This window comes from Argentina silus (assembly GCF_951799395.1).
Source record: "Argentina silus genome assembly, chromosome: 15".
NCBI classification, from domain to species: Eukaryota; Metazoa; Chordata; class Actinopteri; order Argentiniformes; family Argentinidae; genus Argentina; species Argentina silus.
Genome location: NC_139669.1, coordinates 12,597,906 through 12,623,705, shown reverse-complemented (window position 1 = coordinate 12,623,705; position 25,800 = coordinate 12,597,906). Strand labels below are relative to the sequence as shown.

At 41.6% G+C, this 25,800-nt stretch overlaps 3 protein-coding genes across 7 annotated transcripts; all 3 read right to left on the bottom strand.

Annotated features, from left to right (window-relative positions):
- Nucleotides 1-265: 265 nt before the first annotated feature.
- On the bottom strand, nt 266-14,414 carry shtn3 (shootin 3; the record flags this gene model as incomplete). Its single annotated transcript, XM_083685811.1, has 16 exons — nt 266-419; nt 670-958; nt 2,046-2,175; nt 2,335-2,397; nt 3,271-3,383; nt 3,548-3,618; nt 3,713-3,875; nt 4,188-4,341; nt 6,056-6,202; nt 6,743-6,837; nt 7,542-7,623; nt 7,914-8,011; nt 8,288-8,450; nt 8,779-8,873; nt 13,175-13,235; nt 14,331-14,414. 16 exons carry the CDS (start codon nt 14,412-14,414, stop codon nt 266-268), a joined length of 1,962 nt encoding a protein of 653 aa, XP_083541937.1.
- A 631-nt stretch (nt 14,415-15,045) lies between these two features.
- tmem216 (transmembrane protein 216) lies at nt 15,046-16,988 on the bottom strand (the record flags this gene model as incomplete). Of its 2 annotated transcripts, XM_083685775.1 has the most annotated exons (6): nt 16,948-16,988; nt 16,577-16,590; nt 16,379-16,472; nt 16,079-16,171; nt 15,715-15,916; nt 15,046-15,455 (listed from the first exon to the last, which is right to left on the bottom strand). In XM_083685775.1, the coding sequence occupies exons 1-6, from the start codon at nt 16,958-16,960 to the stop codon at nt 15,440-15,442; spliced, it is 432 nt and encodes a 143-aa protein (XP_083541901.1). In that variant the 5' UTR covers nt 16,961-16,988. The 2 variants fall into 2 exon arrangements, with proteins under 2 accessions (XP_083541901.1, XP_083541900.1); XM_083685774.1 differs by lacking the exon at nt 15,046-15,455 and having other exon boundaries at nt 15,711-15,916; nt 16,577-16,962.
- Nucleotides 16,989-17,609: 621 nt separating this feature from the next.
- Nucleotides 17,610-25,607, bottom strand: matr3l1.1 (matrin 3-like 1.1). 4 transcript variants are annotated; one of them, XM_083686363.1, is made up of 19 exons: nt 25,544-25,607; nt 23,891-24,794; nt 23,658-23,719; nt 23,488-23,526; nt 23,248-23,300; nt 23,080-23,132; nt 22,864-22,980; nt 22,634-22,747; nt 22,241-22,357; nt 22,031-22,155; nt 21,012-21,846; nt 20,824-20,902; nt 20,641-20,666; nt 20,333-20,461; nt 20,007-20,131; nt 19,523-19,820; nt 19,163-19,334; nt 18,188-18,309; nt 17,610-18,038 (listed from the first exon to the last, which is right to left on the bottom strand). In XM_083686363.1, exons 2-19 carry the CDS (start codon nt 24,767-24,769, stop codon nt 18,006-18,008), a joined length of 3,378 nt encoding a protein of 1,125 aa, XP_083542489.1. In that variant the 5' UTR covers nt 24,770-24,794; nt 25,544-25,607; the 3' UTR covers nt 17,610-18,005. The 4 variants fall into 4 exon arrangements, with proteins under 4 accessions (XP_083542489.1, XP_083542490.1, XP_083542491.1 ...); XM_083686364.1 differs by having other exon boundaries at nt 19,580-19,820; XM_083686365.1 differs by having other exon boundaries at nt 23,891-24,743; nt 25,544-25,583.
- Nucleotides 25,608-25,800: the final 193 nt, after the last annotated feature.

Sequence of the window (25,800 nt, the reverse complement as noted above, 5' to 3'; positions counted from 1 at the left end):
TTTTGTGCTGTTAAGATATCATAAGATTCCTGCCGACTATGACAGGGTGAGGAAGAGAGAAGACTAAAGAGGTTGGATTCTAAACAGTGCATTCCTTCCAATGACACAAAAGTCACATCAGCATCATTTGTGCATCAAATACAATAACCTAAAGCTTTTTTTTTTTTTTAAGTGTCTGTAACTGAAGAAAACTGAGCTTCTGTGCAAATAGTGCAGCTTTCCTCATACTGCCTGCCTGCCTTTCAGGGACCCCAGGAGCCCATGTTTAACACTCTGCATCAGCATTCCCATTCAGCGGGTTGGGCACCGCAGGGCAACTTGGAGAGAGCGTGCCATGCGTGTCCTCACTCAGACCGGCCTTGCTGATTCCATTGGACTGCGCACATTTCTCAGGCTTCTGCTCTTCGTTCTCCTCCCCACTATGGAACACAAGCATCAAGAGAAGTCAGCAGGACTCTTTTCAAAAACTGTTGTGGTCGGGTAACATTTTTCAATATGTATTTCCAGAGATGCACCAAATAATCACGTTAAACCATTTTGGAACAACAGCATGTCCCTTTGTTTTATATGCTCATTATATTTGCTTACAATATCTATAATAAGACAACATAATTGAATGAAAATGAAAATAATGAACATGTGATGATGGGGATGATACTGCACATTTACCTGACAATGCAACCATTGGTGACTGGTGGCTCGGAGGCCTCTTTCTCTGACAAAGAGCTGCGGGACCTCCTGTCCTGCCAGGCCCCTTTGGGCTCTCTGCCAGAGTCAGAGCTCCGCCTGGCCACGGCGGGCCCCCTCCCAAAGTCTGGACTGTGCCTGTGCCCAGCTGGCTCTCGGCTTGGGTCTGAATGGTCCCCCGGCCCCTCTGGCTCCTTGCCCAAGTCGGAGCTGTTCCCCCCATTCAGGCTGTCTGACGATGAGACCTTGCTCATTTGGCCGTCCCTGTCATCTGTGTGTCGGGGGTGGGGGGTGGGGGGGCGGAGAAGCATGTGCTGTGATGTAACAGTTCATCCTGTCCACTCTCTCTGTGTCATTAAAGTTCAGACTCTGTTTTTATAGTTTGAACTTCCATGGCTGTCATACTTTTATCATCCTAACCCTCTGTAGACCTTTGTGTGCAGCGCTTGCTGTGCCACATTGGTGTAGCTTCAACTAGGCTCACATTGTATTGCATCTGTGTATGAAATGTACTATTAATAAAGCTTCATTTAATCTTAATTTGATCTCGACAAAGTACATCACGTATTTGGTGAACATTCCACAAATACAATGTGATACATGCTTTTAAAAAAACTGTTTTTATCAAACACACTGTAGCCTACCTATGTCTAAACAAAAGCTTGATACATTTGTCATCTTAGGACATGTTCTAAGACAAAAAAGAATACATTATTTGTATTCTAAGTACTGGATACAAAGAGTGCACTGTATCGGGTATGGAACACTAACTGTGTACACAAATTAATGTGACTCAGCACTAATGAACACTGACATCAGGCATGCCTTATACTGTAGTCCCCTGAAAAGAAAAGCTGTCTGATGACAGGGGTTATTCTGCCCTCTGGTGGGTATACTGTACATAGAATGTCTAAGACTCAAATCGTTATCTACGCCCATATCAGGAGAATGAAAGTAAGCAATTGTAGCATGATACATCAAGGTCGCTCACACCTACACATTAAACGTAAAAAAAACTAATTGTAATGATAAAAAGTACAGTTGGCTTTAGCCAACTCCTATGGCTACATATATCATTAGCATTAACATGTAGGTCTATGGCTAGACATTTATGGCTAGACAATTATACATAGTCATGGGGAGTAGGCTAAAGCAACAACAACAACAAAACACTCTGGAGCCAGGCGAGGCTGGTGGACGTAGAAATCGGAGGACAGGCTCATTATAATGCATGGAATGGAATGTGTTTGTCCTCCGTTTGTCCTCCGTTTGTCCTCCGTTTGGCCTCCTCTGCTGCATGGGTTACTATAGGGCCTGTAACTATTCTAGTGGACATAATGAGATGAGGAAATGATTACCTCCTGAGCCAGGGTCACAGGCCTGTTTACGCCTCCTCCTGAGGATGACTTCCAGCTCGCTGTCCTTCTTCCCTGGAGGTAACGGAACTGGCTCCTGAGACCCTCGACTCGGACTCTTCTTTACTGTCTCCTAAGGGTTCAGACAGACCTCATGTTTCTTTTCAGTTTCACTATTTAAATGACATCATTTATATTTGCTATTTGAATGTATATTTAATCAATTTCATCACTTGAAAGGAGAAAAGGTGTGTTCTTTGAGTTTAAAATACATATCTAGAAGAGGAAATACCAAAATGCCCTTCAGTTCCTCCATAGCGCTCTCCTGTGGTTTTTCTTCAGTTGTCGGAGGTTGCTAGAAAGGAGAGAATATGCAGTGTTTACAAATATATATAAAATAAATAACATGGTATAAGTATGGTTGAAGTCACACAATGTATGTAAGACAATGGAGAGACTATGGAGAAGATCACAGTCCTTGTAGCTTGTGTTCTAGCCACATTATATAGTACAGCTACCTGCATTGTAAGATTAATAAATATAACAGAACACACACATCATCTTACGAACACACTAATCAGGTCTGACATCTGGTGTGAAAGCTTGTTATGAAGCTAAGGTCACTATTAGAAAAAAAAACACTTGAGGGCATTGTATTGATTTGGTTCTTTACAACCTCTCTGAGTCTGCAAGTTGTCATGGTGTTTTAGTCAATCAATATCACCTAAATCAAATCAAAGCAGTCTGTTGGTAGGCTACCTCATGGCCATCTACATGATGCCTTGCTCCCTGGACAATTAGAGCCAAAGCCAGAGCGAGAGGCTTAACTCAAGATAGGCTTTAGAGATTTTAATAGAACAGAAATCACTATAATCCTTTTTACTCTATGTAGACAAAACCATAGATTTGGTTTGATTACTAAGGGAGGGTAGTATTCATGAAAATAGATTTAAGCGTCAATATACTCACTTTTACGGTAACTCGCTTTGGTGAGACAGCCAATGGATTAAAAAAAAGGGTGGGTTGAAAGAAAGGGTCATCAGGATGAGTACATAATGCGTACTCTACATATTCATAAATATATGCACATTTCTGAAGACAAACATCTTTAGAGACAAGATGAGAATGCAGACTTGGAGAGATGGGTATGGATATTCTTAAATTCTTCAGCCTAATTAATGCTTTACTGATTTTGATTTTCTAAATGATGGCAAAGCAAAAGCAACACATATGTGTGTCTAACCTTTGTGTCCTGTCCCTTGACGGGCCTCAGAACCACCCCATGTTTGATCCTCTCCATCATCTCATTCACTGCTTTCACCTTCACTTCATTATCGCCCACTGCACAAGCAAAGAGGGAGGGGAGGGGAGAGAGAGAGAAAGAGAGAGATGCTTTTATTCATTTTATCTACCCAGGAAGTCCCATTTAGGTCAAAAGATAGATGGCATTTCATATTATTGAGAAATGTCAAGGCAGGTGCTGATGACAGTGAATTCAAACTGACCAGGAGCTTGCTCTGACTTTGGTGATCCTTTTGATCCCTTCGATGATTTCCTCATGATTGCAATTAGCGAGCTATTGAATGGAGCAGATGTGTGAATTAAACATAATTAACAAGTGAATTTATTTCCTCACTGCGAGCCTGTTTATAGAGCAGTGCTTTCCTCACCTGAGGGGGTTGCAGCGTGATGGGGGAGGGGGTGGAGGAGGGGGAGGGGGAGGGGGTGGGGGAGGGGGCGGCTGGGGAGGGGGGGCTGGGGGAGGGGCGGTCCCAGGTGCAGGGCCTGGTGCAGGCTCCGGAGTCTTCTGCTGGACCTCCAGCAGCTCTTGCACTATGGAGGGAAGACAATTATGATAATGACGTTTGTAATACGATGCCTTGGTCAGCCTTGTCCAGTCAACCAGATGGACACAGTCTATTCTACTGCCACTGATGAAGGCACATCTCAACAACTCTCTACGAGATTAAAACGTATGTTGAGGCCTGATTTAGTTGCCTTTTCTATTATTGACTCACATGAATGTATTGAATAAAGGTTCTTAACAAACAAAGCCGATATGGTTTGGGATATACAGGAATAGAACATTGTGCTTCTACAGTTTGAGATGAATGGCAGGTGTGTGGGTGTTTCCTCCGTCCTCACCTCTGTTCTCTAAGCTGCCGTTCTTCTTCTCCACCTCCTGAAGCCGGCCATCCACCTCCCTCTTCTCCTCCTCCAACAGCTCCAGCTGCTCACGCATCTCTGCTATCTGCTTCCGGAGAGTGCACTCCTGCAGCTCAGCCTCCAGTGACTTCACCTATAGATAGAGAAAACATCTTCAATGTCTGAACAGACTGCACATACTGGGGCTGAAGGACATACAAACCCACAGTTTGATTCATGTTAAGCCAACATATTCAGTTCATTTTTTTTAGCATGAAGCTGTGAAATTCTGGAAGAAAAGGCTAATGTTGCTTTTCCACTGTCACTTTAGGTACTGGTGTTTGGCCCAAAGCCTCAGACCTTTGTGTTTCCACATCTGAGGAACAACTGTTTTCTCTTTGATTCAACAAATTGCCTCGCCTATTGATTGCACTAAAGCTTCCGTCTCTGACACAACACGCACGCACACACCCACACACGCATGCACGCGCGTGCACACACACACACACACACACACACACACACACACACACACACACACACACACACACACACACACACACACACACACACCACACTCTCCCTACCAATTCCACTACTACTATTTGCAAGGACAGGCCTTTTTGGGCAAAGTGCTGCAGTAGTGGACTGAACAGACTCAGCAGTCTGGAATGCAGTGCTTGAATGTAATACAGTATGGGGATCAGCTCGTCCACATGGTGCTCCGCTCAGCTAGACTCTGTGACCTGCTTTCTGTCTGTCTTTAACTCATATGAAGACGGTGGGTTGTTATGGTGATAGGTAGCCTCTGCAGTGATACTCCATAAAGGCCAGGTGAGAGGTTTTTTTCTATGACTAAGGCTTAGTGGAGGCTGGTGGAGGTAGAAATCGGAGGACAGGCTAATTGTAATGCATGAACGGAATGAGGCACGTGTGTTTGATACCTTCCTTATTCTGTTCCATGCATTATAATGAGCCCGTCCTCCAATTTCTACTTCCACCAGCCTCCCCTAATAAGGACGTTGACTGCCATTAATGAAAATAAATGTGATAAGAGTGAATGGCTTGTGGCTTTTGAAGATGCATACAATTTATGTACATCTTGATACCCAAAGAAGAAGTCAATTCATCACCTTGAACAAGTGGGCTTCCTAAATATCAAATACATTTTAGATGCCATGTGTTTAAAACAGCCATACCGACAAACAGAACACATACGAGACCAATTTCTAACTAGTATCAGTTTGTCATGAAAGTTGTCAGGCCCACGGCTATGCTCCCTTGATCTAGTGGGAGTTAGTTTGATGTAACACCGGAGGATCCTGACATCTCAGCACAGATGTGCGCACCGCACCCCTTAGATCCTCTTAATGTATGTTGTGGCTGCTGGGGGTGGAGAGAGGTTCTGAGCAGCTGAGTCGGCAGGTTTTGTCACAGCTTGAGCACAGCAACCGCTGCCTATAGGCAGTTGTTGAAAGCAGAATTGGGAATGTTACCATTAACACTCTCAACGTTCTGGATGCTGACTGAGTGCGGTAAGACAATAGTAATGTTGCTAAAAGGAACCATGAAACGACAAAAAAGCAACCTTATCACATAGGCGGTGCTTATTGATAGACATGTTCAATTTAGCTCACCGCGTCAGCAGGATGGGCAACTTTTCAATAATTCCCATTGGTCCCACAATGCAAACCCCGCCGACCAGGAGCACTGGGCGAGAGAAACCGTATGCACCTCTACTTTAATCCTGCTGAAGTGTCTGGAGATACATCCCCCTGTAATGCTGCATGGCTACAGTACAGGCAGCCCAGTGAGGGTAGTAAGTCCTTACTGGGATCTACAGTACAGTACTATGTAGTCTGATGTACCTTCTGCTGATGCTGCAGCCTCTCCTCCTCTAGTGTCTTGGTAACGTTCGCTACATCCTCCAGGGCCTTGAGCAGCTGTAGGCTGGGGTCAGCGTTCTGCATCAGGATCATACTCTGACGGTTGGCCTCTTTCTGCTTCACCAACATCTGTAGTGTGGAGGGAGGGAGGGGTGGAGGAAGAGAGGTAGGGAGGGAAGGAGTTAGAAGGCGTTGTTCTAGACAGCAACGACCCTAGCCTACATTCTCCAGAGAGACCCTCACACACACACCAGAGACACATACACACACACACCCTGCCCAAGGCCCAACAGTACACCCTTCTACAGTGGGTCCCGCTAGCATATGTGTGCTCTTCAAACCAGGAGTTTGCGCTCATCCTTGAGGGTTTCTGCTATTGAGGTCAGTAAACATGAATTTAGGAAATCAATACAAAATCATTCACACAAATATTAATTTGCTGCAGAATGTAGGTCAAAGCCTAACAGCTATCTAAGATAATTTGAACATTATTTTGGGTAATAAAGGAACCATATTCTCAGAGAACATTTGAAGTTGATGTTATCACACTTAAAGAATCCAACAACAAATATGGGTAATAGTATACTGCGCATGATGAGACTTTTGCATTTCTCCTTCATGCAGTGGCTTCACACAGTCCCAGACAGCTGTGTTTGAGTCTCCCCCTACCTCGTGTGCATAGGTCTCAGCCTTCACCCTCAGGCTCTGCTCCAAATCCAGCTGCTCCTTCATCCCGTCATACTCATGGGTAGCCAACATAGACACTGAGGAGAGAGAGAGAGAGAGAGAGAGAGAGAGAGAGAGAGAGAGAGAGAGAGAGAGAGAGAGAGACAGAGACAGAGACAGAGACAGAGACAGAAACAGAAACAGATAGACAGACAAAAAGACAGACAAAAAGAGAGAGAGGAGTGAGGCATAACCACGCCAAAACACAGCGACGTGGGGTCTAAAGATGGTGCTAATGCAATAATCTACTTCAAAACCTTTTACAGAACACTGTGATACAGTAATCGCAGTGGAGCAAGACAAGGTGGCTTACATGCAACCCTTTCCCTCATGATAATGTCTCTTGAGAGGATTCTCAGATTCTGTAGCATGCTGTAAATAGTTTGTGTGTGTGTGTGTGTGTGTGTGTGTGTGTGTGTGTGTGTGTGTGTGTGTGTGTGTGTGTGTAGGTTGGGAAAAGGGGCTCATCTTCACAGGAAGCAGCTGCCAGATGCACAGATACCCACAAGAAATTACCTCATAGACAGATGAGCGGCTCTGGAGGCAGCAGCATCAAACAGATGCATCATACAAATCAATGCTCAAACATTGTTTCTATTTCTATATATAACTGGCCCAATGCCTCCTATACCTGATGTCTGTGAGCCATAAAGCAGATTGGTGTTGTGAAGCAAAGGCTTGTGCTGCAGGAATGTGCACAATTGGCTGATTCAAGAGGCTATACTTGCTTTTTTAAACTCACCTCTATTGAATCTCTTGATGGTCTTGCTTTGCTGCTCTATGTTTTTTTGAAGCTCCTTCATCTCAGCTTGCTCCTTCTCAGTCTGCAAACACCATAACAAATCAGAAAAACCCGTCCAACAAGTGAAATTCAGGCTTAAATACTTACAAAAAAACTAACGATGGCACCAGGATATGTGAATACAGGATTATAACCATAACAACTGCTCTCACTCTAATAGACATCATCAATAAACAGAGTAATTCCTCTGCCCCCTCTCCTAGAATTCCCAAAACCAGACAGTCAAACACACTTCCTACTGAGTGTCTGACCTGACCATTACATCTCCCCGGAGAGCTGTTAATACAGTAGCTGACCAGGCCTGGTACTCACAATTGCAGTGAGCTCTTCAATCTGTCTTTGCTGATCCTGCAGCTGACAGGCTAACAGCTTCTTCTCCTCCAACAAGCTGCTCACCGTCTCCTGAAGTTCTGGAGAGAAAGAGGTTCCTTAATAAATAACACATGACATGTGTTCACTAAAGATGAAATTCTCATTCATATAGCCTAATTCAGAATTATGACAATAATGTAATAATGATGAGAATGAACAGTTAAAGGGCCCAACAGAGAAATCAATGCATTTAATAAGAATATATCATGAAGGCAAAATAAATAACAGGAAAAAAAACATAATTTTTTCACAATGTACCATGGAAGCCCATGATGCAGTCAAGTCAAATTAAGCTGATAAGTTCAGCATTGTACCTTTGACCTGCTGCTGGTACTGGCTGTAGGGGTCTGGGCTGGTGTCCTGTGTGTCTGCCTCCTCTTCCAGGGCGATGCAGTCAGAGATGCTGGGCAGAAGCTCTTCCAGGCATGGCCGAGACGTCAGGCTCAGGTACTTCAGCTTTCTGTTCTCACAGTTCAACTGGGGGACAAGGCATAGTGTACAACTAAACCCAGTGACAGGCTGACAGCAACTCAAATATCTATTTTCAGTTTGTAAGTGTACAGTATAGCCCTGTTTTTCTTCTAACAATGTCAGCAGCACACACATTTTACACAGGCTGTAATATTGCCTAAAGTCATGCGCATATTCAAAGCTCATGAAATGGCAATGATGGAAAAACACACTGAGCAAAATCATACTATCATACTACATTCTCTTAATGTGCGAGACTTGGACAAAATAGCTGAGCCCAGGGGTAATGTTATGCTATTGATGAGGTGCTAACTAAGCAGTATCAGTGTCTTACCTTGGTGGCCAGGGCCTCAGCATTTTCTCGACAGGACTTCTCGATCTCCAGCTGAGTCTGCAGAACGCTTACCTCCTCAATCACCATCTGGGAAACTATAATACAAAACAGGGCTACATTAACTACTGCAATGACATACTATAACTGCTGTTCGAATATAAACTTGAATATGAGGATTAAATGTTATTACTATTCAGAGGATCCCAATGTTATTACTATTCAGAGGTCTATGCAACGTTCAAAGTATTTTGTGATAAATTGACTGAGTACTGTATATGGTATGCTGATTAAACAAATTTGCTCAATGCCTGGATAATATGAAAAAAAGTTGTACTGTTTCTACACCGTATAGTTTCTCTCACAATTTAAATGATGAGAGGGGGCAACATGCCCTTTGTGTTCAGTCATCTCCTCTTCATTGAGATATTCAATTTCACTTTGGCAACAGAGCTGGAGCAGCGTCCATTTGACATGCTGATGGGGGCAGATCACATTGCATAGTAAGAGGGCTCTGGGGGTTTTTCAGTGTAAACCATTACAGTATTTCCGCTATCTCCTAAATACTCTAAAATCAGATTACAGTAGGTCACATGAGCTTTCATTGAAGGTTTAATATTTTTCCTGAATGGGTGACAGTGGTTGTTTTTTGTTGACAATCGTACTGAAATGCTTTTACAGTATTCCCCTCTGTAGAGGCTCAAAGCCTCAAAGCATCAAATAAAGTCTGTTGAAAAAGCATACAGAAAGACCTGCAATCGATCAAGGCTTGGTGAATAAAAGGTCAAGAGGTCCACATTCTGAAAGCAAGTAGGTCTACAAGCATACTGTCTATTTTACATACAGTACTCCCATACATATTGGCATATAACACAAGTATCTTTATTTATATGTCACAAGCATCATTGTGCATATAATGTATGTCCTTGTTCATACAATTCTTTGTAATGTGTACGGTATGCTGCTTGTTACTTAATGAGCTCTGCCTCTGCTATACAGTAACCCGAGCTTCCAAAATGGCCTCACAAAGGAGGATTAGGTTTCATCGCCATGTCAGATCAACCAACACCCTATTGTCCCCTACCTCGTCGACAGAGAGGATTTTGCAAATGATGAAAGGTATATTTGTATAGTGCACTGTACTAAGCTACAGCTATTATCTACAATATATTGTATACATATATTGCATACGATGCATATATGTTTCTAGGGTGGAAGGGTGGGATGTACTATTTACAGATATATTACTAATGTATCTTTCACTCTCATTTTTGACCCTAAATACAGTACATGCATTGAAGTGAGGTTTAAGGCAGCCATTTTTCATGAAGTAGTCTATGAATTATGCATTAGGGCTGCTTTTAGAGAACATTCTTTCAGCAAGAAGCCAGTCTGCAATAGTGCAATTCATCATCAGGAAAGCTGCTCAGATATGGACTCAAGTTCAATCATATTTCCAATCCATCTATGAGTTGATATGCATGATTCATGATACTGTACAAATAAGTTAATTTTAACTTTAATTTTAAGTCAAATTTGTACTCAAAGAGCAGCAGAAAACATCTCACATTCAGCCTGCTCCCCTATTCACACACACACACACACACACACACACACACACACACACACACACACACACACACACACACACACACACACACACACACACACACACACACACACACACAGACATACACACAGACACACACACAGACATACACATACACACCACTCTTCATTCACTATGGACAACTGAGCTCTGTGCTAGCTGTGCTAATCATGGTCAAGTAGCAGAGGCCTTATTCAGTATAGTAGTGGTTCTTATGGAGCAGTGGGATAGAGATCCTTCCCCACGTGTGTCACCACAGTTCATCTCAATCCCTGAACGACATCACACACTAACACTGATAACTGGGCGGCAGCTCCACAGTAGTCTACATATTCGTTTTATTCATCTTTGAAAGGATTATGTTGGCTTTCTACAGCTATTTCAACCTCCCAGCTGACAACTACATGTAGTAGCTTATTCCAAATAATAACACAGAGAGGCATATCAGAGAGGCATATTCACTTGCATTTACTGCCTATTAGGCCATGGCATATTATCCACTGCTCGACTGCACCTGACAGAAGGTCAATCCCAGTACCAACATCAGAGCATACTGTATGAGTCAGCAGGGGACCGAATAGGTGGATAATATGCTGGTCATGCACAGGTGCCTACAGTAGGCTGGCCTCTACAGCAGCACACTCTGGTTATGTGTAGATATCCACACTAGCATTATCCCTTGGAACACATGGCCAAGACACGGCTTCATTCTATTTGGTATATGCTAGCATGGATATCGGAATATACCCTTTGAGAGCTCTATTACTCTCTTAAGGAAACACTCCTGACTCACTCACTGAATATCCACTTGTAGCCATATAATGATGGACAGTAAGAGCTGTGCTTGAGGGCTGTCTCTCTCTTGTGTCGAAATTCTAGGTCAATAACTACTCTGTGTTTAATGCTGCATGAGCTAAATGTTGCCCCAAAAAACCTGCAAAGAAATCATAGGAAATATGGTGTTTTTTTTTAGGGGAAAGCCTCTTTAACATTAATCCATGTACACAGACAATTGGGGTATTAAAAGATAACAGTAATTATATTTCCCCATGTGTTCAGGCCAAATCCTACCACTGCTTACAGTACAATACCTAGGACTGACAGGGTAAACAAGGACAGGGTAAACAAAGACTTGTCAATATAACACTGCCCCAAAGCTCTTTGGGGGCAGAGGCACACTGTACAGTATGTTCAGTGGGCAAGCCTGTTTTCTGTTCCCCCACAGCAACCAAGCATTTACTGCCAGTGCTTTCGGGAGGGAGCTAGACCTATCAACATTGACATTTGCAGCGTCATGACAAATATGTCTACGCTGTGAACTTGAGTAGCCTATTCTTCTTTGGCAATGAGGTCTTACCACAGCCTGCCATCGTTAGGCCATTACAACATTGATATAGTAGGCCTTTTGTTTGTTTTCAGGATTTCAATATCATATCATTAGAAATATAAAGAAGCAGTCCTAGCTTTCAGAGGTAGACTTTTGGGAACATTGTAGTTAGTCGGTACTGATCTCCTACTCATACTCATTTATATTTTCACCATTTAACTCATCTCTCATCTTCAAAATGCATGTTTAGACTGTATGAAGCTAATTTCCCCACATTGAGTATAATGGGCCTATAAAATATGGAGTAGCAGGTAAAAAGGACCACAATAGACAAACTGTAATGCAGGAGCAGCCCCTCATTCTCTATTAATGAATAATTCATCATTGAAGATTTGAATAATTCAATGAAATAACATGGCGTGGATGACTGTGGTCTTCATCGGTGTCTGTGGCCCTCCCTGGGGAAATGAATGAATGACGATCCCAACATGTAAAGGATTCCCCTGGTTATTTTAAGACTTGCAATATGTTCCAGACACTATTTGTCTTTGTTTTAAATGTTGCTTGGGTTAAAGTCAGGCGAACAAATGCATATAAGTTCAAATGGTTCCAGGATATTTGTCTGTGAAATACTACTTGTTGGCAAAACTAGCTTGGTTGAGTTTAGAGCATAGATAACTGTATTAGGTCATTATTATACTGCATAATGCACTTAAAAGGTAAGTGTTATCATAGGCCTGCTACATTAAAAAGGTATCAAACAAAGCCATACATGAATGTTAAACAGTTACCGTCTGATCTACCATCAGTGATGACATTTCACTCAACAACCCCAAAAACAGATGAAAGCAGTGAGAGGGTAGGAAAACAAAAACTGGACCATAAACTTAAAATGTTAACCCTAACTCATATTTTCTTACCTTTCAGAATAATTTCCAGACAGTCAGCTTCAGCACTCAACCTTGTTTCGAGCCAAATCAATTGATAATGGTGGTATTTCATTACATGTTGCTAGGAAGGATTGGGCAAGGTCGCCAAAACACAAATCTATCATCACTATGATTGGCTATATGTAGTCATGGAAACTGAGATGCCCTCTTACACACACCCATTCAGAAGCCAGTTTGCGGATGCTGTCATCATGAGAGGGGAGTGAAAAGAGGTGTTAAGGGGGCGGAGACAAGTTTGGGCAGGGGGAATAGTGTCAAAGTACAAACATGGAGTGGATTATGGAAAATAAAACTGTGGCACATGTTAAACCACACTGTGGAGGGAAAGAGATTGGCACACTGTTTAATAGCAGGAGGGGTTAAAGCTCTACAAATGCACTTTAGATTCCTTTATGGTGGAAAAGGTGATAAAGTGCAATCATGCAAAACTACAATTGGGGAAGTGACAACATTAGAGGTGTCTTTTTGTTCCTGTCATCATGTTCCAATCATGTTAGGCCGTATGGGACTCACCTCGCTTGAGTTGTTTCAGCTGTCTTTCAGCCTCATCTCTCTCCTCAGCCAGTCTCTTGCACTACGGAACAGGAACGGGTGGTCATGGTTAAGTCATGTCGTTCTACAACAGACTGTGTGGTTGAGGTGTATAATGGACATCTGACTACCTGGATCATATTAACCCCAAAATAGGATAAACAATAACATGGACAATGCAATGCTGTGCCAACAACTGTCTACCACAGAGTTTCAGATACACGCGTATTGATGTTTCTCTCTAGCATGGTCGAATTGTTGGACAGACAAGAGAGCACTTTCAGCATAGATCATTTGAAGAGGTAATTGGACATCAGAGGGCATGCAGAGTTTCTCTGCAATACAGATCATAGATTTGGAGTACATACAGTATTGTAATGGATTGTTAAGCCACAGTATATTTTGTCTATTTCCAATTATTCTGTAACGATGGCTAAGGCCTTCCTGCAAGGGATGCTCATGACTATTGTGAAAGTATGTGGCCCACTTTCACCTACTGTATTTTGACCTGCTCTCTCAGCCACAGTTATTTTAAAGGTAGAAAACTAAATTGGTATATGACTTCATCACACTTCCACAATTAAGTAATATATACTAACTTGACTGAAATTATCGTTATAGCCGTTTTAAAATGTTATAGTGCTGATATAATTCATCGCCTTTTGAGTAATTATAGGCTTCTTTATAAATAGGCCGAATGAATATAGCCACAAAATATGAAGGCCCACAAAAAGGCCCAATTCGATGCAGCCTATAGGCTATTTCTATTTCAGAATGGAAATAAAAATGTTGTAAGATTTGCAGTAGCTTTGCTATCGAAATCAAACAACTCTCAAATCCCATTCTTGCAAATGTACTAGAATAAGACTTCATTTCAGATTTGTTTTAGATTTTTTTTTTTTTACCAAAACACCGCTGACACCAATTTGTTCTGTCAATGGCAAGAATAGCGACAATTTAAGGGAGGGGTCAGCTTTGATGTCTAGAATACCTACACCCAAACCGCAACACAAAAACGTGTCATCTTGACCTAGATAATTTATGATAGGCTAGTCATACATGTTTTTTGTTTCCTTGATGTTAAAAATAACCAAGATAAAAAAGCAGTTGGTCTATAACAAAGAAGAGCATCTATTACCTCAGTGGGCACTCTCTGATCGTCTCTCTCATCCTCGCCACATCCCTCCATCTGCACCAACGCCGAAGATGAACAGGGTAGCATTATTCACCCCGGGATAATAAAAAAATAACAATCTAATATCTAGGCGTGATTACTAACAGTATATTGTCCAATGCACAAACAAATGTTTTTTTTTTCCTAATAATCAAACTGGCAAGCCACCTAAATATGGGCCTCCGAGTGAAAGACCATTGTATCTATATGGGATGAACACCGCTACTTCTACCATGCAAGCGCACTGGATCCTTTCACTGACAGCATCGCCTGCACCGGTACCCCCTCCCCGCCCCGATTCGGGGTTTATGCGCATGCATCCGGATGTCGTATACGCGACCAATACGATGAAGGAGCTACAAGCTCCACCCTGTAGATTGCTCTTGTTGGAGCTGGATCAATATTTCATTCCATTCAGACAATTTAGTGCTAAATTAGGAGATGTGTTTATTGTTGCAGGGTTTAAACCGCTGATCTAGCCTTAAATGTTTGGTTTAAACACATCGAACCCTCTTACTGCATTCTCAATCGTTTTCTATCAGATGTTTGCTTTTTATTGTTCGACAATGACACTTATCTAACTAATATCTTTCCAATTATGTAGTAGGTAATACTGTAGGCCGTAATGAGATTCATTATCAATGGATTCAGTCAGGACACAAAGTCAGATGGTGGAGTGCAGAATTGTTTTAATCACGCATTCAATATGTGGATGTGTGCTGGAGTCTTGCTTTCCATTTAATCTTTTTATAAAAAACATTCTGTATTCCACATATATTTAAAACATTTCATAATCAGATACAAAAGTAGATGGAATACTCCCATAAGACAATTCCATTGGTCTTTAACCACACAGTATGTTAAACAGTGCATACAAAAACTAGTAAAAAAATAAATACTTACAAATTGAGATTTCATCATTACCAAAAATATAAGTATAAGGCTATAAACAAATATAAATTAACACCAAAATGCTCTAAATCCACACTACAACAAAGTGGGATTGAAACAGGTCCACAGTGCAGCTCCAGTGGAATTCCATCTTTCATGTTTATTGCACGCTGGACTCTGCTTCAGTACATTTTCGACCTAAAAGCGAAATGAAAAATCACATTAAATAGTTAGACAAGACACAGATCAAGTGAACTATTTCTTTCAACATCGTTTCACATTGGCATTACTATTGAATAAATACCAAATGCTTAAGTAAATGCATCTGTGAAATCTATTCAGTTATTTATGCAGTTATTGTGAGGGAATATCTAGTGGGCCTAGATCACAATTGAATGAAACCAAGAAAGACATACACTAGTAATTTCAGTAAAAAAAAAAAGCTCCCAATAGTTACCTGGAGAATGCCGATATTGACATCACGCCCAGCAGAAACTCTAGGCTATAGAAGCACAGCAGCACAGCATTGAGAATAAACTCTAGACGCAGGACAAAGGTCTGCAGCAGAAGATAGTACACAGCCAACACTGTACATGGCACCAGGACCAAGACCGACACTGACATGGCCAGAGAGCGCTCACACAGGTTCCCCTTCCACCCTGAGAATGTGTGTGTGGGGGGGGGGGGGGGGGGGGGGACATCACAACATTGGCTAAAGAGTGGCAGATATGATGAAACAGAAGGCAATGACATACCGGTGCCAAATTCCAATTGAGACAATAACATGGTATCTTAAAGGCACAATTACAAAATACACTAACCGTAAAAGATTCTGAGGGTTTCGAGGCCAAGGTAAAGAAGAAGCAGGACAATGTCCAATGTAAGATTGGCTGGGGGGTATGGGAGCAACAACCCTGTAGAAAGACATTTATCCTTATCCTGCACAATGCATTTCAAAAGGTGTGCATGATAGGGACATATCTACAATTAAATAATCATTCATAGTTAACTATTTCTGTCTGGTAATGGGGCATGCAAGGGAAATTATCTATCACTGAATAGGAGACAAGTTAAAAACACAGATCAATTTTGAATATGGTCTTATTGGACAGACTACAGACCTTTGTAGACAAACATGAGAATCTCAGCAATGAAGAAGGCAGCAAAATACCAGCTGTTGAGGTAAAAAAGGACCTGCAATGGTGTAGAGGACAACTGAGAGGTACGGTTAAGGCCATATCACAACACTTTAAAACGTTTAAGGCAGCCAGCCCACGGGCAAACAATTTTGAAATGATCAAACATGGTAGAAAGGATACAATTGGAAGTTTCCCTGCAAGAATGAAACATGTGAAACAAATAAGCAAGTTCAAGTTACTTGGTAACGTTAAGCTGGTTATAATTGACATCGGAATCATTTCACAACTAGTTAAACACAAACCTTTTTACAACATACAATAATTCATGTTGGCTCAAAAGACAACTTGCTTGCAACGCAGTAGCTGCATTCATTTAGCAGTTAGCTAGCTGGATCTAACTGTAGTGTCGTTAATGGCGTTACTAGGTCGTCCTACAAGTGTCGGATCTAGAAAGCCCATGTTAATACTACCACTCTGATATACTTATGGTATGTGGTTAATGACCATTCATTAATACATTCACTCAAATTAGCTACCTAGCTTTGACTCACCAGACCCCGCCATGTTTGTTTACCATGGAGACAGACGCCAAGTCAGGCAGGGAAATGACGACACACCAATCAATCAATGGTGCGCTTGTTCTTTCATCTGACATGCCCCGAGTGCGGAGCTCGCTCGATTATTTCCATCGGACATACGAATCCATTCCATGTGCACAAATTGCTGCATAGCGCTGTAGGAGTATTTGTCCTGGTGTTACGATGTTGGTGTTATTGATTGCTATGCATGTTGATGGATTTTGTGCCTAGAATAAATAATTGGGTGCTGTTGCCCCGAAATTGCCTATTCGGTTACTGAGTCCATAGCAGTCTCCAACCACACCCTGGCAGATACAATGAGGATGGTGCAGGAAGACCAGATGATGGCATCACCGTCACAAGTCCCCACCTGATGAGGTGGTCATCGCAGGGTCTCCTGTTCATCTCTGCGTCCTTCCCACATGACATGCAGTTAATCCCTCTAAATTTAAATGTAATCCCCTATACTCCTCACCAACTCAGCACAATTCTAATTTCTGACAATCCAAAAAGCGAGCGGAATTTCTGAAAAGTGTGTGATTTGGTTGATGCTCATCTGCAGTCAATTCGTAAACTTGCTTGAAGGTACAGGGAATCAAAGCATGCAATTGGAAAAAGCTAAACCAAAACCAATGTCACAACCAACAGTTTATGCATCTGTAGTATCACATCGTATTTATTTACACAATTATGTTACATAATTAGTAGCTTCATGGATATAATGCAATACTTTACATAAAAAAACTATTTGAAGTTTTTCATCCAATACAATTATCCAACACATTTAAGGTGTTTCCATTCTAAAGTCTAGTGTGATAAGATGCTAAATAAACTGAGAAAAATACAACAAATCACAGAGCATGTACAGTTGTTCATACAGTATGACCCATACAGTAACATGAATAGTCTGTAGTAAATCCTGTGCCATTTTCGAGGAGTCATAAATAGTGTTACAAATAGCTCTCCATTTAGTTGATAAAGTGACACCATTCTTCTGAAGTGCAAGACCTTGTCACTTTCCTTCAGGAGTTTCAGCTGGAAGCAGCATCTTTTCCAGAATGTTCCTGAGAAACAAACACAATTTTATAAACGTGAAAAAGGTGGAAGATATACACAGCAAATAATAACACATATTGTACACATAGTGAAGAAACACACACAACACAAGGTGATACTCTAATGATTAACTCCCAAAATAAACAGAGCACTTTACCATAAACTTCTGATAGTGGGATAGGCTGCTACAGTGTTGGTTTTTCGCTTCCTCCTCTTCTGCATAGATGACTTTACACAGGTTGCAGAAGTAGCCCACAACAGGACGAATAAATTCCCTTCCTGTAACAAATATGTAGTGTTATGGGAAATACATTCATAGAACTATTTTCGGGTTATACACTTTCATATGACTGATACAACTTGTGTAACTACTGTGATTACATTTTCTCTTGCCACACCTCTAAGGTTCTATAGCCATTGTTCATTCTCTCCCGCCCTTTCTCACGTAAGCACAAGCCCATCAGCCGATAGCCTTGGCGGCGCCTGGCATTATGTTCAAACTGTATAAAAGACAAACCTGTTCATTGTCTCTTCAGACTTACGCTGAACTGACCCCCGGCTCTACGCTGGGCTGCTGTTACGCTCTTGTCTCTTGTTTGCAAGCAATAAATACCAGACTCAGATATTGTGGCTACTCAGGATTTGTTTCTTGATTCTTGCCTCCGAAGAGCTAAAGTACAGAGTGGCAAATCCTAGACTTCCACCACAGTAGTAAGTCAGAAAACATTATCCATGCGCCTCCCTACACCAGTCCAGAGAACACAGTAGTTAAAATGAGCATCTTGCACCATTAAGAGGTGAGGTTTCTATATAAGCCCTCCTGGGTTTCACCCACATATGTATCATTTTGATTTCTTTGGGGTTTTTTGGCATCACCAGTCTGCTCTTTCTTGTGGGCAAAATACTTTTTATACTTAAACCAACAAGTTAGAATCTTGCTGCCTTTGTGCTGAGACTACAACCTCAGCACCAGGAGAGGCTGGTGGAGGTAGAAATTGTAGGATGGGCTCATTGCAATGCATGGAATAGACTGAGGAATGGTATCAATCACACGTGTGATACCATTTCTCATACCATTCCATGCATTACAATGAGCCCATTCTACCACCACCATCCTCTGCTCATCACTCACCAACAGGGTTGTTGGGCTGGTATGACTCCATACATGGAGTCACTGTCTCAACATTCTCTGGCCTTGGTTCAGCCTTCTTCTCTTGCCTGGTTACCACCTTATCCTCTGAGGTGCAGGCCTGCTTCTCCTCTTCATCAGCACGGACATCCTTTGGACCATCGCAACTTGCGTCCTGAAAAATAGATTGAATAAGTTTTGTTACAGCACCATCTACAACAATAACAAAGCAACAATCATAACAAATAAGACTTCAAATAATTTGGGTGAGGTTGCATCATTTACAAACATCACTAAGTTACAGGAATTAAATGAAAAATAACTACCAAGATGCCCAAAAATAGTAAAAGAATGCAGATTTACAATTTTTGCATCTGATATCTGAGAATGTAAATTGTTAGAGGGTTTATCGCCGGTCACATCAGCCTTGTCTTTGTCTTCCTTTTCATCCATGGATGGCACATCCGTTTGTTGACACTCCTCCGATTGCGCAGTTTTCTCGTCCTTGACTGAGGTCTTTTTAGGCGAGTCCTCTCTCTCAGTGGTCTTGGACTTGGAATGTGATCGGCTGTTCCGTTCACTCCTCCTGCTGCTGCTGCTCCTTCTCTTGCGCTCTTTCCTCCGCTCACTATTAGAGTCAGAGTCAGATTCAGGCACCCACCTGGGAAATAAGATTGAGTGTTTTACTCAGACAAGGTTTATAATGATTCCCCTTTATCTGGATTGCCACACTACATCTCGGTGCATATACTGCATACTAAGGCATATTCAAGAGGAAACCATAACATCTATATTTGAAGCTTCATGTTGGTGCGCAATCAATAATCAGGTGGTCTCTATTACTTACCCTGTTGTAAGCGTTTGGTATTTTCTAGACAACTGGACAAACAATTTTCTATCATTGAAAATAACATCCTTTAGCTCCTTGACAGCCTTCAATGCGTCAGCAGAGTTCGACATCTCAATGAAGCCCTTTAAAAACACCAAGACCATGGTTAGATGTCAAACATTTTAGATTTTTCAATTCAGGAATTGCATTTCACTGCCAATTCAACAATGCAAATCTATCATTCAATATCAGGTAACAATCTTCTCATCTTTAATCACACTACAACTACAAACATTGCTGTATTTCTTGAGTCGTTAGCTCTATTGCTCTATTAAAAGATGTACCTCTCGACGACTGCGAATGAGGAAATACCGTGACACTTTTCCAAAGCCCTTAAAGAGCCTAAGAAACTTGGAGTCTGTATAGAAGCCTTTGGGAAGCATTGTTATGTAGATGACTCTTCCAAAAGAGGTCTGAAAGAACAAGAATGCATGTCCATTACAAAATACAGAACCTCAACAAAAGTAGCTGACAAATGTAATCTTATCTAATGTAAACCTCTCCCTTGTATATTTAGCAGATATTTATTGACAACATTAACTTTTTACAATCCAAACTATATACCAATAACAAGAGGAACAGTTTTGCTGACCTCGGACACATTTGTTGATTTCTCATCTGCAACAAAGACAATGAAGAAAAGAAAGTCTTACAATAAGTCTTGCTTATGAGAAATGTTCAGCTCATTCAAAGTGATGAACAACTCCCAACCATTGACTATACAATATACAGCATACATACAAATACAATGTGTGGATAGGTTTTGTTAAAGTACCTTGGTCATCTGACAACTCTTCATCTAGCTCATCTAAAGTGATACATTTATCAAGGCTCTCAGGGAAATCTGGCTCCTCCTGTGTGCATAGAAACAATGCCAGAGTAGAAACATTCACCATGTCATAGAAAAATCTACAATAAATTACACAACACATATATATTCAGAGATCTGAAATTGTATGTTACCTCATCATCATCTAGAACAGCTGCATTTTGGTCCTCGGCATCCCCCTCTTCTTCTTGTTCTTGAGCAGCTGAGAGCTCCACTGGTGGATTGGCTGTCTCAGTTGGAGAGGTTGGGTTCTGGGCAGGCTGCTCTGTAACCTCAGTCATTTCTTCTTTCTTGTCCTCCCGTTTCTTCTCCTCCTCCTCCTCCTCCTCCTCCTCCACAGCTTCAACTGCCTCTGAGGGACAACCGTCCATGGCATCGTCCAAGGCATTCTCTTCTGTCACTTCCTCTAAGAGTTCAGCCTCAATGTCAACCAGGGATTCCACAGACTCGTCTTCCAACTTCTCCCCGTCCTCCCCGATCACCTCCATTCCTTCTATGTCGCTGTCCATATCACAGGTCTCAGTAGCCTCTTCCTCCCTGCTTTCCTGAGGCATGATTTTGTCATGTCGATTGGCTTTGTCTGTGTCTTTGGGTTCCTTCACAGTTGCAGATAGGGCCTCCTTGGTTTGAGGAGCTTGAGAGCTTGTGAAAGGATCTGCCTTGTTCTGCTTGGATTCTGTTTTGGCAGGACCTGTGGACTTCTCATTGGACACACTCTCTCTGATATGGGAGCGTGGGCTCCTGGCAGAGCGATCAGTGCTATCACTGTGTTTGCTTAAGGACCTTGACCTGTTTTTCCCTGGACTTTTTGACTTATCTCCTTCTCTGCGATGACCGCTGTCCTCTCTACTCCTGCTCTTTAAATGTGGAGAGTCTCTCCTGGGGCTGTGGGTCCTCCTTCTAGGACTTGGGGTCCTCTTCCTTTTTGTCACAGATCTGTCTTCAGACTTCCTGTCAGTGGTCACGTTCCTGTTTGAACGGGCAGAAAGTTTGAAGTTTGACATTAAAAACAACGGCTGCTGTTGAGCATAAAGTCAACACTCCCACAAGTTCAGCAGTTCAAACACAGGTGCCTTCAATATTTCTTTACGTTAATATTCAGTAAAACAAAGGAAGTAGCATGACATGGAAAACCACACTTTTAATAACTTACTTCAGTGTATTGTACTCTGAAGAGAAGGTTACTTTAACAGCTATGCCATCAATTTTGAGAGCCTTAGCCGAGTGATGTTCCACCAGCTTTTGAGCATCCTGCGCATAGGTCATTTCCACATAAGCCTACAAAGACAAAAGTATCAGTTAGCAAATTCTACTATAACCACCAAACAGAAAAGTAAAAGGTAGGTAAATAAATAGTCCTTACCCGAGTAGGTAGGAATAATGAATACTGGACAGGTCCAAAACGTTTAGCGATGGCAATCAGCTCAGAGTCCCACTCAGTACCAGAAGGTACAGGGGAAAAGCCAACCACCCGGGAACTCTGAAACAAGCATTTACAGAGTGAATCAATGAGAAATTATGAGTGAGATTGCATGATTGTTACAACTTTTGTGTTTAGCATCTATCAACAATCTAGTTTGTGTTCATCTTGTTCACCAGCACAACTCAACCTGATAATGGTTTGCATGCAAATGAAGTGCTGCAATGAAAATTGTGCCAGACTACTAATTAAGAAGTTGTTTTCACCTGCTACAAACATTCCCTTTAGATTTTGTAAAAAAAAATTCATTAATATGGACTCACTAAATTAATTTACCTGAAGGAAATTAAATGTAGATGACACAGAAAAGGAGACTTGTCTTCCTGGGTTCTTGACACAAGAGGCAACGAGATCCTCTGCCTGATTAGTTGAGCCCATCTCCACAAACGCCTGAAGTTACAAAATTCAAACAAATATTTTTAATTGATTTACATTTTCAAAATGAGAAATTAAAGTGCAAATGGAAACTGTTTTAAAACATAAAGTAAAACCAATACTTATCTTACCAGTGCAGGAAACATAATAATTTTCACAACTTCCCCAAATGGTTTTATTAAATCCTTCAAATAATCTTCAGTGACAGATTGGGCAGCAAATTTGGCACAAACCACTTTGCCACTCCCCTGAAACACAAAAGCAATTGAAGGGGAAATGAATGGGGCATTATTGGCACGAGTACAGTATTACCATCATTTTTGAGCAAGGCGAAAGAGAAACAATACCTTCCTCTCTTGGACCTTTTCTTTTCCTTCTCTTCTTGAATTTGATGTTTGGCCTATTGGATGGTGTAAAGTTAAAGTTACCTTACTGTTATATAGGCCTACATGTCTTTAGAAACAATAATCACATGCTCTTAAAAACAGAGAGAACAAACTGATGTCGTCACTTACCAGAGTACTCTGTGGGTCTCTTGGAAAGTCGAGCAGGTTTTTCTTCATCAGGCCTGAAGTGATTAAATGCCAGGAGGTACCATAATACAGTACCAAGCACCTTTGTATAGATCTCATTCATTGCCACACCTTGATTTATCTTATTTATAGGTCAAACTTTGGGCATAGGCATTGATCTTACCATGTAATGTGACACAAAGAATGATTTAGGATGTACATTCAAAACACAGATGCACTTACTTTCTGGTGGTGTCCATCCGACAATCCCAATCAGGATACCTTTAAGATAGGCACAGGGGTAAGAGATGGAAATATGGAAAGCTTAGAGATTTCAGTCATCAATCAGCTACAATGAAAATACTGGTTTGAAATGTCAAGTTGGTGTGGAAAATGACAAATGGACTACTCACAGTTGGAGGAGTGTGAGCTGTCCATCGGCATGTTGAGCTCCATTGATGTGCACAGTCCAGTACTGCAGGGAAAGAAAACATATTTCAAAACCATTGGTTGAACATCAAATACATTCTTTCACATTTAAACCATTACCTACCTCCCTGCTTTCAGTGTCCAAACCAATAGCTGCTGAATCACAGACCTTTTGACAAAAGACCCAGATTGAACAAAAATAAGAGGATGTACTTACCTTTTCAGAGAGAACAGTAATATCACAGAGAGAGCATGAATAGGGATACGTCTGAGGAATTTCTCCATGGAAGTCATATGCAGCCTTTCGGGAGGGAGTCTTGTGAAGTGTGCTGGTGTTAATCTTTAACAAAGCATCCTGATCAAGTCGCTCTGGCCGTTTGAAGTCTGCAGTTGATGGGTACCTGTAATCAGCAGCTGGCTGAGAGGAGATGGGTGGTGGTTTACGGCTGCTTTCTCCTGATGGTACACTGTAAGCAGGCCTTTCGTAGTTTGAATTTACACTTCCTGTATTACCGTAGTTGTAGTCAACAATGTAGCTAGATGGTGCACTAGGGGGTGTGTACATAATTTTACCAGTCTGCCTAGGGTTGCCCCAACGATCCTGCCAGCTGTGAACCTGTTTTGGTGGAAGGGGTTGTGGTGAACGAAGGGAAGGGTCCAACGAATACTCTACTAGGTGACAACCACTCTGCTCCAATGTACGGGATTGGGGATTGGTGGCAGGTGGACGAGGATGAGATGTGTTGGGATGAGACGTAACTGAATAAGACTGTGTCCCCCTCTTGTTCCTAATCTGCATAAGCAAGTGTGGGAGATTGTCCATGGTGATGAGATCCTCAGGCATCTCTGCTAGCAGAGCCAAGTCATTGGGTTCGAGCCCACAGCTGTTGAGGACGGTCATAGCTCTATCTGACCTCTGGGCGGAGTAAGACTTCACAGAGCCTCGAGATGAGGATGGGTAGGATGGCATTGTAGAATGAGATGGCTCTTGAGATGTTCTGTAGACATCATACTCTCCCGGGCGCAGGTCACCTGAAGCATTGTAAGTTTCTGGATCTTTTGTTGATCTTCTATAGGGATAGGTGTTGTGAGACATATTGGAAGGTAAACGTAGAGAATATCTGCAGACAAAGTTGCCAGGGAAAAGATGAGAGGTCAAAGTGGTAAGCTAAGGGAGCTACATTACGTAAATCTTGATCGTTGAAGCTGATTCCATGTTGTCATGTCAAAAAGCATAGAAATGAACAGGTCCTTATGCTGAAGGTGCAAAACTCAATAACAAGTTAGTGTACGACTTCAGTTAGGAGCCTACCATCTGGAAATAGCAAGTCTGACTGAGACAAGAAGACATCATTCAGGGAAATCTAATTAGAATTGGGGCTGGTAACTGTAGACTAATCAAAGATTAGCCTATTGTACTACTACAATTATACTGAGTGTATTAAAAGTAGAGAAAACTCAGTGGACAGATTGGTTTTTAAGGAGCATAATCGAGCTAGCTAGCTCTAGTCACTGCAAGACCAGACTGGATAGCAGTCGCTGCTCTCCAATCCAAAACCAATATATGACGATGATATGATACAGAGGCTAGAACAGCTTAAGTTAGCTAATAACATAAAATATGGCCACATTAGAAGTGCAGTCTACATAGCTATATTACAATTAAGAGTGACAAAAACGCCTTTCAGTTACTAACTAGTTAGCCAGCTGTTTTGCTAACTTGTTTTGGTAGCTAGCTTTGACTTGACGCCGGCTTGCACACACCACATCATTGCTCAAATAACTACCATACAAGCAATAGCAAATTAGGAAGGTGAGCAAAGTAGTTTCATTCCAAGACAGAAACGGTGTTAGCTATTAAATCTCTTACCTAAAACTGTAGTGGAGACTGATTTGCGTAGGTAGGTAGCTGCCTCGGTTAGGATGAAATGTACGTCTTTTCAACCACATTTAAAAAAAGTACTTCCGGGTCACGGAATTTTTCTAAACAAAAGTCCCAAAGTAATAAATAAGAAAGCTGTATTTATTCATGATTTATTAAAAAATAACTGTCTAAACATTAACAATGATTCATAATTGTTGATATTTAAGTGACATTTGTATAAAATGTGGGGTTTAAAACATGTT

What these genes read in the sequence shown, in the direction of transcription:
- matr3l1.1 (XM_083686363.1), bottom strand. Translation starts at nt 24,769, where the DNA reads ATGTCTCACAACACCTATCCCTATAGAAGATCAACAAAAGATCCAGAA. An exon ending in GAGACCCACAGAGTACTCTG is followed by an intron (nt 23,133 to 23,247) that starts GTAAGTGACGAC and finishes ACCATCCAATAG; the next exon opens with GCCAAACATCAAATTCAAGA. An exon ending in TTATTATGTTTCCTGCACTG is followed by an intron (nt 22,748 to 22,863) that starts GTAAGATAAGTA and finishes TTGTAACTTCAG; the next exon opens with GCGTTTGTGGAGATGGGCTC.